General features: G+C 40.0%; 1 protein-coding gene across 5 annotated transcripts in view; it reads left to right on the top strand.

Moving 5' to 3' along the window:
- The first annotated feature begins 2,083 nt into the window (after positions 1-2,083).
- satb1b (SATB homeobox 1b) overlaps positions 2,084-16,278 on the top strand; it is a 44,114-nt gene continuing 29,919 nt past the window's right edge. For 4 of the 5 annotated variants that reach the window (XM_067238270.1, XM_067238268.1, XM_067238269.1 and 1 more), the window contains exons 1-4: positions 11,127-12,052; positions 13,137-13,375; positions 15,017-15,193; positions 16,061-16,187. In XM_067238270.1, coding sequence (XP_067094371.1) covers positions 13,162-13,375; positions 15,017-15,193; positions 16,061-16,187 — 518 coding nt within the window. In that variant the 5' untranslated portion in view covers positions 11,127-12,052; positions 13,137-13,161. Of the gene's footprint in view, positions 2,158-11,126; positions 12,053-13,136; positions 13,376-15,016; positions 15,194-16,060; positions 16,188-16,278 lie in introns of those variants that run through there. The other variant, XM_067238267.1, reaches the window with a different exon arrangement.

Here is a 16,278-nt window from a genome sequence, read left to right as displayed (position 1 = left end):
TGTTGCATGAGGATATCAGTCCCTCCTGTGGCCAAACTGGGAACAACACTGAGATCCATGTGCTGGAGAACACATTGGGCACATACTTGTTGTCTGTGCACATCTGTTACCAACACCAAACTGAAGCACTGGTTTGCAAAGGCAACTGTAACTTCAGTCTCCCATGGGAATGCAAGAAACTGTACTGAAGTGAATCATTTGTAGAAACAGATTTTTGTTATGTAGCTTTCGGATGTAACTCAATATGAAACAAGCATGGCTTTTGTGGATTCCCAGAACCACAATAAGATAACTTTTCGGAGAAGTATTCTGGTTGTGCTTTACAATAAAGGCTAGTGATATATACTACAGCATGCACACCATTAAAAAAAAAAACTATCCAATATGCAGATAATAATAGAAAATACAAATTATGTGAAATTAATATATTGTTTTGGGTTGTTCAGGGATGCTCAACGAACATTACAATATGTGCTTTTTTTAACATATAAGGAGTCTGACATGATTCAATGGTGCAATTGTGGATGGGTTTACTTGTTTAAGTAAAGCAGTACATTATCATCTGTCCAGATGCAAGCTCAATTAGATTTAATTACACACAAATGCACACAACAGAAAGAGAACACGAGAGAAAAAGAGAGAGAGAGCAAGACAGAGAGAAGAAAGAGGGATAGTGAATATCCATATCCCTATATTTGGTGTGAACAAAATGCACAAACTATCTTTGTTTCAAAATTTCCCCGGTTTAGTGGACCACAATAAACTATTTTCTGTCCGTAGTTTGCATCTCAATATAATCTGGCAGCACTTATTGATAGAACCTTCTTAAGGTTTAAGATTTATTAAATACATTACACATGTAGACATGATTAGATGACCACCAGGACCAGCATGAGCTAATTACATGAGGCTATGTAACACATCAATAGCTGCCAGTGAATAATGACAACCTGTAGACTAAATAAATGTATTTTTCAGACATTTTTCAGAAATGTGCACGGGTGAACGTCAAAGACTACAGTAGTTAGATATTTATTTCGGTTAATTAACGTACCAACTTGGACTGGTAAATTAAATCAGGCGATTCTCTTTTCTTGAGAACTTTTAGAACAGCAATTTCAGAATTATATGTAGTTGTCTTTCAAGGGTGAAATGGAAATGTATATATTTAAACCTATCTTTACGTAAATAATAATGCAGGAATTTTTCATACCAAGGGTAAAGTTTACTTCGACTATGCAGTCTGTATGCGCAATTGTCCGTCACACAACAACTTGAACTCGAGAGAAACAGCTTAGAACAGTGAATAAATACATCGGATTTGCTTTCAAATATGTATTTTTTTCATTACAATTATTTCTGATTACTTGTTCAGTTCAATCGTGTTTTCACATGGATCTCCTAGCACATGCATCAATAAAATGGATCCGTAAGGGTAGGGAAGTTTGGTAAACTTCTTAAAAGGTCACTGTATGTAGGCTAGTTGGCACTGTACACTGTAGGCTGATTGAGCACCTGCGGCAACGATTACCCATATGAATGCGTATTCTTGTCAGGAGTGAGACAAGATAATTGTCAGTTTGCCAGAATCCATTGTTAAAATAAGAAGCTGTGCGTACCCTCACAGAACATCATCATGCACACATTGTTTTATTTTACCAGTCTATTTTTCTTGACATGCAAACATGTGGCGTGTAAATATGAAAATGGATGAGCGTGAACACTCTCCTGGCAGTCGACTTCTCTCTTCTCCGCTGGAGCTCCCAGGAGAGCGCGCGGGGAGAAGAGCGTTATAAAAACCAAAGTGGGGCACGAGACAAGCTGCGCCACAGCTGGCAAATCATCGATTAGAGCATCAGAAACGGGGAGGGGCGGATCTTTTACCTGACACCCCTCTCAAAGAAACCTTCCTCCCATCACGCTACTCTACTCTACCCCACTCCTGCAGCACACGTAACTCTTGCGCTCTGTCCAATCTCTCCGAAGTTCAGCCTTGTGCCGTTTTTCCGAGTGCGTTTTTGTCAACTCCCGTATCCCTCTCAACATTAGGACTTGTCCTTTAGCAGTTGTGGATCTCTGAAGGTGGAGCAGAGTCTACTCGAATTCTGAACTTTTGATGGAAAACAAGAGGCTGCCCGTTGACTGCTAACTTTGAAGGTATTGTCACATTTTATACTAAATTCTGTATTGTGGTCTCAGTTCAAACACCTGCTATATAAGATGTTGTGAGCATCTATGTAATTTGATAATCCGTTCCAAAGTTTGATTATATTCAAGGTTAAACTACGATTTATTATCATTTAAAACACACTTCTCATATCGTTAAAGGTTAACAGTGACCAAGTTACCAAGGATTTAATTTTCTTAAATACAATTGCATAAGATGTCCTAATTATGTTTCACTTTTGACTCTGCTCAAGAACTCGGAACACAAACTTGCATGAATGCGCACTTGTGTAAATCACACGAGGTTTAACATAATCAGATTACAAATCATCAAACAACTATTTTATTGTGCATTTTGACTCAGGACAAGTCAGGTCACTAAACTGCTGCAGTCTGATCTATGATAAGCTTTTTTTTTATTGAAGAGAGGGTATATTCTACAACGATATATATTTTAAGTAGAATATTAAGCAAATCCATACAGTGCTGTAAGGACTTTTAGGATTGCCGAACCTATCTTTCTGTGGATGGTTTGCATATTTACATATTTTAATTGCATCTCAGTTTGCAATGGCATGCAATGCAATCCCTCACGCAAAAAGTTGAGGGATAGCACCAGGCCCAGCAACACTACTATCCTTAGGGTTGCTTTAATAAATAGAATAATGTTGTAGCCTAATTCCAACATGGAAACCAACATTTTACATGAAGAAAAACACATGTCACAACATGATCTTCATTAGTTTTCAATCAGCTGGTTGTCTTTGAACACATTTTTGTCATATAATGGTTTATTCTCTCTGCTATGCTATTAACTACCCTAAAGTAGTTTCCCATTTTCTTTGTATTAAAATGGTTTCTTTACAAGGATTTCCATTTCATGACAATGAAACTCAGAAATAAGTATTGCAGCCACAAAAACATTCAATATGATATTATGCAAGTATAACAAAAAGAAGGATCAATGCAAGACAAAGTCATATTGGTCCTTTTGTTGTTTGCGATGCTAGACATTTCCAGTAATAAGCAGGTGAGTGTGTATGTGTATGTGTGGGTGTGTGTGTGAGAGAGAGATAGAGCGAGAGAGAGAGCGAGAGCGAGAGCGAGAGAGAGAGAGAGAGAGAGAGAGAGAGAGAGAGAGACTGAGTGTTAGGACGGTTATGGAAAGAAGTACTGTACTATTGTGAGATTGCGTGGGCAATGGTCTGTTGTGATTTTTGGTATGGTTCACATTCCTCAGGATCTCTTAGATTCCACACATGCCATAATCACCAGCATTGCCCCGAGCTTAGAGAAGTTTAAGATAGAAAGATATCACTTTAGTCCAACAAGCTGACTGTTTGCCAGTACCCAAATCCACTCACGAAAACATTGATTTGTTAATTATTAAAGATGTAAAAACCTAATGCCAAAAATAATATAAATAGCATGCAAAGGAATCAACAATAAAAAATATTGTGACTGTTACTATTGATGCAATTTTTAAGGGAACTTTAAACTCGCTCAACAAAACTAAAATGTGAGAAGTCTAAAAGTTACAGTGCAACAATATCTCAAGATGTATTTTAAGAGTATTAAAACATACAGTTTTTAATTGGTTCCGTAGATTGGTGAGTTGTTTTTAGACATGATTTTTCCTACCATCAATATGAAGGTTTAGAGACATTTATGAGGTCACTGACACGAGCAAGATAACCTGGTTGTATTTGGGTAGATTCTATCTCTTAAAAAAAAAAACAGTTTCAGGTGTTGTGGTTTATCTGGTCAGTGTTTCTCAGCGCAGTCACTGACTTTTTCCTGTCTAAGATCATGCCGCTTCTTGTAAGTCCTGTTCAAGATGAAAGACATACAAGCACTCTCAGTATTACTGCGTAATACAATCAGTCTCAGCACTCGGCAGTTGTGAAACTAGAACACACACACCTACCCCTTGATACTTTACCTAAATGTCTTCATCTAACCTCATTTGATAGGAATGGCAGTCATCAGATTCAGAGCACAGTAGCACTGTAGACACACCTAACAGGACATACAGATGCATTAGTGATGCCTCTATAAAAGTACATCATGGTGGCACAGCAGGATTGAATTGTTAAACGTAAATGTACTTTCTTCGCAGATTTCTGACAATGTAATAATAGTCATTCTGCAATAACTGTTTTTAATAAAACATCTTAAAGCTTTGAGCACCAGGTTTAAAGAATCTTATTTTCTCTGTGGTTTAAGTCAGATGTTCTTTTCAGGGCACCACATTGAAAGTAGTGCAAGTCTTGTTATCGGTTTGCTTTGTAATAGCAGGAAATGAATGTTGGAGAGCAGTTAGAAGCACACCTAGGTAATCTCCCCTCCTCTCTCCTCTTCTCCTCACCTACTCCATCCTGGTGGCACTTTTGCATCACGTCTCCCTTAATTGGCACTTCATTTGTCAGGTTGCTGGCGCATACGGCATGAGACACAGAGGGACCGGAGGCATGGCAGACTCAGTTAAATGTCTAGTTGCTCCTTTGACATGGTGTCGAAGCCAGGTGCAGTGCATGACTGTGTACAATACTCTGACTGTAACTGTAAGTCCTAACAGTAGTGAATGAAGAATCAGGGAAGAGAATACACAGTTTACGGCAACTTATATTTTATTGTATATTTTATTTAATTCTAATTCCACTTAGTACTGCTAGTTTATGTACCCTTAGTATAGATAGTCCACATATTTAAATTTTAGGTCCCTATATGTTTATTGTATGCATCTTCCTGCCTAAGCAAATTCCTTGTCTGTGCAAACTTTCATGGCGAATAAATCCCATTCTGGTTTAAAAGACAATGGTAAGCAATATGTAGTAAATGACAGGAGAAAAACAACAACTACGACTTGTACCCTGACCCTAAGAGACCAATTAGTCTGTTCCGAACCTCATGGAGTAAGTCTATTTTGTGGTACATGGGCAGAGCTCTTTTTAGAACTGATCATGTAGGTTCAATGCCACTGACGTTACAAACTAAACAGTTCAGGTTGACATTTATTTTTTTAAGATATATTTTTGGCCTTATGGACAGAGACAGTTACAGAGAGACTGGAAATTATTGGGAGATAGGGGAAGACATGCAGAAATGGCCCGGGCCGGAATCAAACCCGTCCGTTGTGTCAGGTCCTCAGCTTAAATTGTATGCACTCTGCCTGGGGAGTCACTGGAATGATCCAATCTGACTTTCTTCAGTAGTTGGTTGTTCAAAGAAATAATATGTTGTCAATGCTCAACTATTACTGTAATACCTCCAGAATTTTGCAGCTGTCTTCAGCTTTTGGGGTAACAAAGATTGGTGGCTCATCATTTCATAAATACCTCCAACGAAGACATAAATGTTGAAAATTCATGTCATCAGGTTTTGTCTAAGTTGAGTCTACGGAGATGGGTTTTGTCTTGTACTGCTGAGACTGATAAGTAGGCTAAAACCATTAATCGTCGTCTTGATAATTAACACTGAAGCCAAATAACACCTCAGCAAACAGTGAAATTATACTTGTGGTAAGAAAAGGAGTAAATACCTGTTTAGCTGCCAGCAAATGCATTTATTAGACTGTCGCCAGTAAATAAGAGGCCTGTCTCGTTTTTTATGTGTAGCTATTCAGGGATTCCACCCTCCCTTAAAATAGTACTGTTATGATTGCTAATAGAGAAGAAAGCTAACTATAAAGACACATTTTTTGATGACATGTTGCAACCAGTTTGGGGAAAAAAGTTGTCTTAATAGGGATTGTTTGCACATTCCAGGGCTCAGTGTCAAACGTATAACCAAAAACAGGCTCCTGAGAATTACAGACATACCACCCTGGGTGCATACTTTTGTGAGACTCTGGAGTTTTTTTTGTCATTATCAGTAAACTTTCTTTTTAAAAAGAGCAGCTTTGTTGCCCCAGCATGTTATACAGCATTTATTCTGGCATATGCTTTGCATACTGTTGATACAGATTCCTTGGCTTAGCGATAAAAGCTTTGCATTGTTTTTGGTCTCCATGATCAGCATCGTTCACAGAAAGGGTTGGTGTGTCCTTGTGGAGAGATAAATAACCAAAGTCTGTCATGTCGATTCTGTCACGGTTTGGCAAATAGATGTTTATGCAATGTAAGAATAGCAATCCCTAGCATGTTTGATGGTAGCATATCAAATAACATTTTAAATACATGCATGCTTATACCTTTAACTTTTTGTGATTCAAATCACATTCTTTCGGGCCCTACATATGTTTTGATTTCTTGAAAAAGTAATTGTCTTTTATTTCTATGCTTGTCATTATCCGATCTGTGTAGGTTTTCCTAAATCCTTTGTTCATATAATGCCACAAAAAAAGGAGCGAGTGCTTTGGAGGAATGTGCATCCTGCTAAGATCAGGTTGTTAATACCCACCCACATACTCCGATTAAACAATTTAAATAGATACTGTATTCTCTTCTACACACACACACGAACACACACACGCACACGCACACACACACACAAACAGTCCTCTTATCAAATGTTTTGTACACGTCAGATGGATCATACATCCTTTGACAAGGGATTAAATGTGCAAAGAAAAATATGTAGATAAACTGCATCTATAAGTCTGTACCCCTTTTTCAAAGCTCCCATCTATGCCTACATAATGCTTGGTTGGCTTACGATTCTAGTACGCCCTTCTCACTAGTTTATCTGACTACTACAGTAGCATAATCTCTGTTAGCCACTCTCATTAACTTCATATTCTGTCTGATGGGCTACCCTCGGACTAGTTCTGGTGGTAAACTAGTCACCCCCAGCCCCACTGCAAAACAAAATGCAGGACATCCTCAACCTCTCTTCTCTTCCAGTGTAATAACACAAAGAGGTTACAAAGCCATCTTCAGTGTTCTCTCTCTCACAAATACACAACCCCATCTTTCTAACTCTATTAATGGTTGATATGTTGCAATCCACGAGGCAGAAATTAGAGTTCTAATTATTCAGTCATGGGATGAGTGGCCAAAGCAACCAGTGACAGAAAAGTCATTTCTAAAGGGCCCTGCTGCAACTGATGCTAGTTGATTGTTCTATGACTAATTTGTTTTTGTAATTTGATAAAAGCAAGAGGGGATAACAGGCAAGGAGTTGATAAGAGGCCATCTCAGAAACCCCAGGATGCAATAATTCTCTTTGAATCATTAATACAAATTCCTGTGGGCAAACTGAAACGAGCCTTTGTCGTGTTAATCATGCCCCACCGCTGCAGCAACGGCTTTGGTGGCAACTTGGGACAGTGACATCGACCCCATGAACGAAGGCCTCAAAACGATCGTCAAGCCAGTACCTTCTCTTGATCGGAAACGTGTGTTTGTGAGGGTGCACGTTCGTAGGGTGAGTTGTACAATGTACTGTACACCACACATGGTGGGAGTAGGCATCAAGACTTCCGATCTGCGAGCTTCCCGTGCAGCAGCAAAAATTGTCACGGTTTCATTTACGTTACTCTTTGATATGGCTGAATAACCTAGAGACTTGTTGAGGAGAAACACCATATCTCTTACCGTCAGCAGACCTGAACCAAGGACAATTGTGTCTAGTTCTATTTTAGATGGCTCCATGTGCTTATAAAATAATTAAGCACTTAGGAGACTTTAAAAAGTTCATTAAATTCTCTTGTCTCCCTCTTCCTCTTACAACCACAACACAACACATCAAGGAAATATAAAAAGGTTGAATGTCTGTGTATACATGTTTTTAATTTGAAAGCCACACTGATGGTATGAGGGACTAATAGAGGATCAGATTTTGGTATAACAGTATAACAAGTCTAACTGTTGCACCACTCCTTATTTCTATTGACACTTCTCATCTTAGAGAGATGCACACTATCACTCTATTGTCATGCTGTCATATGTCAATCTTTGACACATTTCCCAACAGACAGCTAAATCCTATAGTCTTATTAGTACAGTGTTGTTGTTTGTTTTTGTCACCAAGATCATAGGCAGAAAGCTTAAGGTTACCACTGACAACACTACCCTATGCTGTTTGTGTGCACACATTGTTCAAATGCATGTAGAACCATTTGTATTAGTAATCCAAATAAGCTTATTAATGCCCATTAAAGCATCACAAGTGTTAAGCATGAAGACATCACAACACCTACGTACTGAAAGTGACTAGGCTGGTTCTGTTAGTCAAAATAAATAGAGCCATTTTTCAATGAAATGCTAAGCCAACAAAGATACATTTGTTCACGCCTTCTTTTTTAAAGGGTCTTGGCACAGTTAAGATCATTATTAATTTAAAAAAATCTCATATTTTTGGCCAATTTTTCGAGTGAAGATATGTAGAGTTAGGGGTAGAAATTGTTGTTGCGCTGTAAATAAGCAGCCTGTGTATGTACAGGGATTAGAAGAAAATTATTGAATAATCTGAGCAATTTACTTGTAATGATGTCATTCTAGTGAATGGTCAAACATTGACAGAACTATATCTACAAAGATGCATAGCATTGTTGAAGCCTGTGTTTACAAATCTCACTTTTGTAAGATGAAACCTTTATTTGTAAGGTGTTGTGCTATAAATTGTTACTGTTACTTTTCTGTAACTTACTAATCAAAATCCTAAATCATGATATGAACTGGCAGAACACAGTCTTGGTGCAGCATTTAAACACAGAAAAATTATTTTACTCTCTCTGATAGAAAAACTGTATATGTTAATTGATAATCAGTAGTGTTGATTCAGTGGTGCATTCAGTGCAAATCTGTGCCCTTCTGGATGTCAGAGGGTTTTCACAGCCAATTCTGTGCCAACCAAGCTGGCAGTGGCAGCACCTGTTGGCAGTGCCAAGGCCTGGCAGGGTTATCAATGCTCTCTGATGGTCCCCGACAATCACAGTAGAAATGACTGCGGTTTCTTGCGTCACGCCAAAGAAAAAGAGCATTTGCTTGTTTTCCGCATTTCCACCAAGACCAAAGCAGAGATTGCAAAAGGTAAGTATTTAAAACAGTTACACAGGCAAACACATCAGTATGTGAAAGGTGTGATGTATTAAGTACTTTCATTATAGCGTATAGATTTATATGTATTCATTTAGCAAACGCTTTTCTTCAAAACGATATACAGATAAGTGATACATTTTGCTACAATGTTTTCATGAGCAACTGTGTCAAGATAATCAGGTGATGCTTGTCTGTAGCATCTTTATATTCTTTAATAGTACTTCATAACATTACAGCTACCTAAATCTGTGGACCCACATTAAACCAATTTTTTTAGCTGCTTAAACAGTCCCCCAATTTCCTGTGAGAAACCGCACAGGACTGGGACACATTCTTTCTGTGATGTCACAATACTAACACTTCCATCTGAGTTTCAGAACATGTTTACGATACCATACCTCTGCCTCAATCTACCTTGTTTACTTCCGTCCCACCTTCCTTTAAATGCTTTCATTAATCTGAAATAAAAAAATACCTTTCTTTTGATCTGGGGTGATGGCAAGAGGTTGATGCTTGTCTAATCCTGTGTCTAAAGTGTAATTTATGAAGGATAGAACATATATTTCAAATCTAGTTATAGGTATAGAATCACCAAAGCACTCTCACATAATAGCAAACAGTGAGTGACAGACCCTGGTCTAGCTCAATACTCAAGTAGGCTATATAAAAAGTTGTGGGAGTTCATGAGAATCCAATTAGAAGAGTTGACCGTCCAACATTAATCTTTTCATCTGGTGTCTAACATCGTTTTTTTGTTAGCTAATCTTATAGCACTTTTTATTTTGCCTGTGTGACTGACTAAACAATAGGTTTGTTTTGTGTGAAATTAGATTATTCATCTTTGTGCATTATGACCTTGTCATGTTTAAGACTGCAGATTTTGGAGAACTTCTTTTATATAACCTATTGAGGTGGCCTAGACCCATTGTCTACCATGCTTTCCCTATGTGGGGTTAATGCTATTGTTTGTAGAGGTAGGCCAACTCTCACTTCTCTTTTTGTCAGCTTCCTGTTTTGCAGATTTTGTAACTGGAATGGCTTGTTTTGATCTTGATAATATGTATGATTCTGTCGATCAGATATTAATCAGTACACATTAGCTGTCACTCCTCTCTAATAGCCTACATATCCATTTACAAATTTGTTTGTGTTTTTTTGTTGAACACAACTTAAGAGACTTCTTTTACTGCATATCCATGCGTGTGCAGTGGATATTTGCCTGTCTCTTATTAGGGATCCATTAATAACTGCATGGCTCGAAAACTATGCATATATTTTGGTAACTGGGACAAGTTGAAATGTTACCTGTGTTGATGAGTTAGTGTGTGTATGGAGCTGGAGCAGTGTCATAATAAGGCCAGAATATCAGAAACACGTGAACTGTTAAAACATGAACTCTCTGCCAGTGAGTTACATACATTTTAAGGAAATGTTGATACACAACCTGTTCACTGTTATCTATGAAATCATAGTAACGTCAGATTTGGCATGACTAGACAAGCCCGGAGAGGAGAAAAAGTTAAGGATAATGATAATTATCATGTAAAATATGTTCATGACATTTCATACAAACACGTAGGTCCGCGTCCAATATTATTGTTTGGACAATATACGGGCGAACACTGACGTAGAACATGACATTCAAAATGGCATGGGAGTTCTATTGTGAATTTGTATTTTATCATCTACAGGGTATCTATCGGCCTATATTATTCTTTCAACAGTCTACGATCCTGGATGTGTGCTATTTTGTCCATTCGCATTGCCCCTTGAATGTGTATGCGCCTGTGTGTAGCCTATGTGCGTGTGTTACTCAGTTATAAATGCAGAACCGCCTCACTCTAATCAAGCTGATTAAAAATTCCTGCGCGCACAGCCGGAAATCGCACCATCCTCTCTGTTTTCTCTCCACTTTTTACTTTATTTTCGGCTCTCCTCTTCGCCAGGACATCGGCAGTGGCGGGCGGCTTTCATAAACGACTCGACATGCGGTTTAAATCGGGTTGTTTGGGGGGTATTTCCTTCTGAGATGAGGAGGAGAAAGGGAAAGCACAGGCAGCGCCAGCACCAGCAAGGGGAGTGATGAGTCAATACAACTAATAATTTAATGGGGACACAGAGGAGGAAAGAGAAAGAAAGAGGAGCTCCGTCCGGACGCATATCAAATGAACAGAACCTCTCCTTTTGCAAGCAGCTTGATCTATATTTTTAGCAATCCTTATCTGTTTTCGACATTGGAAAGTGAATGACACTTTTTTTTTACCTGTTTGGGTTTCGCATTTTGTTTCTTGATCGTTTCGAGCCCGGTCTACATGCGATATATGTCGAATATTTCAACAAAATATGATTGGACAGTAGGCTAGAGCTCTTATCGTCCGGTATGCTTTAAACATAACACCCGGACTGATAGAAGCAACGCTGACCTACGATAGTGCTATTCACGACTGCCTCTTTATCGTGGTGGATTTAGTGTGAACTAAAAAGAACTCGTTGCACTTGTAGGTTGACAAATAGGCATGCTCGAGACACTTATTTAGTTATTTTTAGGTGATGGTATCTTATTTTAGTCGGCAAGACGGAAAAATGCGTTTTTTTACAACGTTTAACGAATCAGTTATGTAGCATAGCCTACATCATTATTGGACTTAATTGCTTATCAATGCATCCCAGTCTTTTCCGACTTGTCTTGTCTCGACTACACTCGGGTTGTTATTTTTGTCAGCGTGTCGCCTTTCGAAAGAAGAATATAGACTGCATTTTAGTGTGTTTTAGAATCCTATATGCCATTCAGAACGCAAAAGCTGCAAACACTGAAGTTTTCTTTTACCTGGCAAAACTTGAAGAAGTCGACTTTCAACAAGACTGCATTACATGGTTTCGAGTGGTCACGTGCTGATTTCCAGGTTGGTCTTATAGCCTATTGATTTATTTTGAGAAAAAAAAATTGAAGGTCAATAAAACAGACCTGTTACAACCATCTCTCGGTTTGGATTCTTATGCCCCCGATTTAGAGAATTTGATGCCTCGTTGCAAATTATGAATGAGAGAGTTCACGATAGTTCGCGAACTGGTGGGTAGTGGGTGTAGATGGTTTCATTATGTTCGTTGTTTAAGACATTATGTCTTAAACATACCATAAATACCCAATGTCCAGTGTGGAAATGTGTTGAAACTATAATCTACCTCTGAAACATTCCTTTGGAAAAAAATATAAACTACAGATGGTTATGTTTGTTATGCCAGTTTAGGGTAGCTTTATTGAACCACTCTGTGGGACTTCTCCTGCCTCTATGTTCCTCTCTTCTTCTTCACATCACGTTAACTTTCAGATGGCCTGTGATGAGTCAGCAACTTTATTTCTGTGTCTTCTAAAGTTTTCACACTGGTGTAACTGTTTTAGCTGTTTACATATCTGACCTATTTCAAGGTTCCTCTCTGCAAACCTATACAATTAGAATTATGCCATGTTAAGTTGCATGCCAGATTGTACATGTCACAGCAAATAATGCTTTGCGAGTCCTGTACCTTTTGATGTCTCTTAACCCTCCGAGCTGTTTGGTAATTTGCTCAAATGATTCAGACTAAATATGTTCTCCACTATTTCTCAGTTTTGTTCCCTCTCAGCCTTTACCATGGCAGGGACTAGTGCTGTGAACTGCAGTAATCATCGGAGTGGAATCTGTGCAGATGAATGTGTTTGCACAGAAACGAACTTATTTGCCCTCTGCATGGGAATCCGTAGTGGAACAGACAGATATACATAATACATATGTCGAAAAATGGAAACATTACGCTGGGTGAAAACATCTCAAGCGCTAAGTCCGAACAGAATTGACAGTTTGTTGTATCTGGCATGCTTCGGAGGCATCGAACTACTGCACAGAAGAAAACATGAATTACATTCTCTTATGGAAGGTTATAGTCCTAACATTGCCCAAATCCTGTCAACTGACCCCCTTGTTATGGGCCCTCCTGTCTCCCTCTCAGGTGATAGTGAGCAGAGCTGCTGAGAATGATGGACCATCTCAGCGAGGCATGTCTGGGTAAGGAGAACTGTGACCTGGTCAACAGCATGGGGGACACCAAGGCCCCCCCTGCCAAGCTGGCTCGGCTGGAGCAGAACGGCAGTCCTCTGGGTCGGGCCCGGCTGGGCAGCACTGGAGCCAAGCTCTCTGGGGTGCCCTACAAACCTTCGGGACACCTCCTCAAGCCCTGCCACAAAAGGGGTGAGTAGCACCAGTCAGGGAGTTTGTGTGAATGTTTTGTTTGTGTGTATGTTTGTTTGTGTTGTTTATGTTGATGATGTGTTTGGTGAACATTAAATGTGCAATGTCATGTTTTTACAGTATAATGCATACAGATTTGTTTTGAACCCCATGCTTATCCTAAACTCCCTACCAATTTCACTGTACCTGAGTCATCTAGAAGCATTTACCAAGACATTACTTATACAGGGTCTGTTAGAGAATGACTGATATTCTGCTGCATCGTCCCTGCTCCCCTTGTTGTTTGCTGAGCGTTTCAGTCCCTAAAGTATTTAACATTGAAATAAACACAATACATAGCTTCCTCACACTGCTTCATCACATGCATGATATGATAGGTCCAAATGTACTTAATTACTTCTTGGAGGGAGCTGAAATCAGTCAAATATCTGTAGTATTTTTGACAGTATTTTGTTTTGAAAGTATTTTAGCTTTCAACGTTTATCTGTTGGCCTCTCTGCCGTGACAGACCCAGGAAGTGGTTTGTTTTGTACAGTTGCACTCCTCCTCTGCATCTTCATAGGTTACGCTCAAAACATTGATATCTCACCTCCTTAAATCGTAATCCCTTTGGCCACATACGAAGCCACAGTCCTCCCTGCGAGTGCATTTTCTGTTTCCACAGGAAACGGTATACAGAGTTCAGAGGCGTCCGTTGCTGAAGTATTCACTGGGCCCACAGAGGGTTTTGTCTGAGCAGGACAATATTTACCATGGGCTCCTCTCTGCCCCCAGAAAACAAAGCCTGTATTGATCCCCAAATAAACCTACACAGCAGTCTTTATTGTTAGATCTTTATCTATTAGGATCAGGGAGGAGAAAGCTGCCCTTCAGCACATTCCCTGGCATCTGTTAGTGATTACCCTATTTATTGATGGTTTGGGGGGGGGGGGGGGGGGGGAGTCAGAGCAACTGCTATAACTGAGTAGTTTCCTAGACTACTACATGAATTTGCTTTGAAATAGCAAGTTTCCCCAAAATGTTTAATACAAAAACTTTTGCAGACAATTTCAACTGCGTTTATTTTCAAAGCTAAATAGCATTCCCTGATATTTACACTGTACCCAAAACACTTGTTAATCTATTGGCGAGGATTCTTCGTTTCACCAAACGACAGTGTGATGTTGACACAGACTAGTAAACCCAGGAGTGGAGTGAATGGTAGGGAATTGGAGTGGTGCATCTTGAGGTAAAACAAGGTTTGCATTTGATTCAGACTGCTTTTAGAACCTTGACAATAACAAACCTCTTTCAAGCCAAAAAGCGCTTTGTGGAAAGTTAACCTTATGCTCTTTGTTTTTCCAATAAAATTATGTTGACTATGCCATGTAGAAAATACACAATGACATTTCCCAGTCAATGTCAACCATGACAAAATACCAAGTCAATTATATCCACAACCAATGACTCAAAGGCATGCAATAACAAACTGTATTCCCATTAATAATGCCATCAACCATAATCTGACTGGAAGCTTCCTTGGTGAATGAATAAAAGGCGTTATGTGACTGTATCAGCTGTGCTAAATGCAATATTAATCCCCCCCATATTGAAGGTCACCATTTGTCATTTATGAGCCCCCGCTGTTTTGCGTCTCTCCAGGCAACATGCTCCCTGTGTTCTGTGTGGTGGAGCATTACGAGAGCCCCATCGAGTTTGACAGCAAGGAGGAGCATGCCGAGTTTGTGCTCGTCAGGAAAGACATGCTGTTCAACCAGCTTATTGAGATGGCCCTGCTGTCGCTGGGCTACTCTCACAGCTCGGCCGCTCAGGCCAAAGGTAAAGCAACAAGCATGCATACAGACAGACGTGCACTGCTCTTTTGCTACCTCTCCCATACAAGCACCCACTCAGTGACCAACACACACACACACACACACACAGACACACACTCCCTAAGCTGCTCAGCCGTTGTATGCAACCCCAGCTGATCTGAAGGCCTGGTAACTTATCCTGACATTGATCCCGGCCAGGAGATGCTCATGTCTCCCCAGGAGTCTCTCCGCCCCCTCGCTGTATCACACACACACACACACACACACACACACACACACACACACACACACACACAAGTGCACACTCAGTGGGAGTGGGAGGGAAGTTGGGACCCAGTGCTGCTAATTGCTCACCAACACACACATTCTGGCGCTATTTAAAGGTGTCGCTCAGAATGGCCTTTATTATAGGTTGTCCATCAAACAGCAGCACTCTTCATTCAAACATACTTTCTTCACTTAGTCCACCAAGCGTCTCATATGTGGTCTCCTAATTCTCGAGACCAGTTTGTTCAAAAACAGGTGAAAAGACATTTCAATGTTTCATCACTGCACGTTTGGAACATTGAAAGTTGAAAAACTAGCAAAATTCGAATTACGTCTGATATGAAACGACTTGTGATTTTTCTGAAGCATAGGTCTTGCTCTGGCTGACGTGACCTAGGCTGTATAGTTCTGTTCTACTATCACTGTCCAAGACATCAGATGCGTGTTGACTATAACACTTTTTGCCCTCAAGACTCCTGTAAGCGGAACTTGCCATATGATGTTACATTCAATGTGTCTGTGTGTGTGTGTGTGTGTGTGTGTGTGTGTGTGTGTGTGTGTGTGTGTGTGTGTGTGTGTGTGTGTGTGCGTGCGTGTGCTACAGGTCTGATCCAGGTGGGCAAGTGGAATCCGGTCCCGCTGTCTTATGTGACGGACGCGCCGGACGCCACCGTGGCAGACATGCTGCAGGATGTGTATCACGTGGTCACGCTGAAAATCCAGCTGCACAGGTGAGCTGTCCTCCCAGCCTACCGATCTCAGCCCCACGCATACGTCACAGCTGAATACAGGGTTCGTCACGAGACACATACTGGCCGGCAC

Source organism: Osmerus mordax, chromosome 6 (assembly GCF_038355195.1).
Source record: "Osmerus mordax isolate fOsmMor3 chromosome 6, fOsmMor3.pri, whole genome shotgun sequence".
In the NCBI taxonomy this organism is placed as follows: Eukaryota; Metazoa; Chordata; class Actinopteri; order Osmeriformes; family Osmeridae; genus Osmerus; species Osmerus mordax.
Note: the sequence above shows the minus strand (reverse complement) of the source record. Positions and strands in the feature narration are given on the sequence as shown.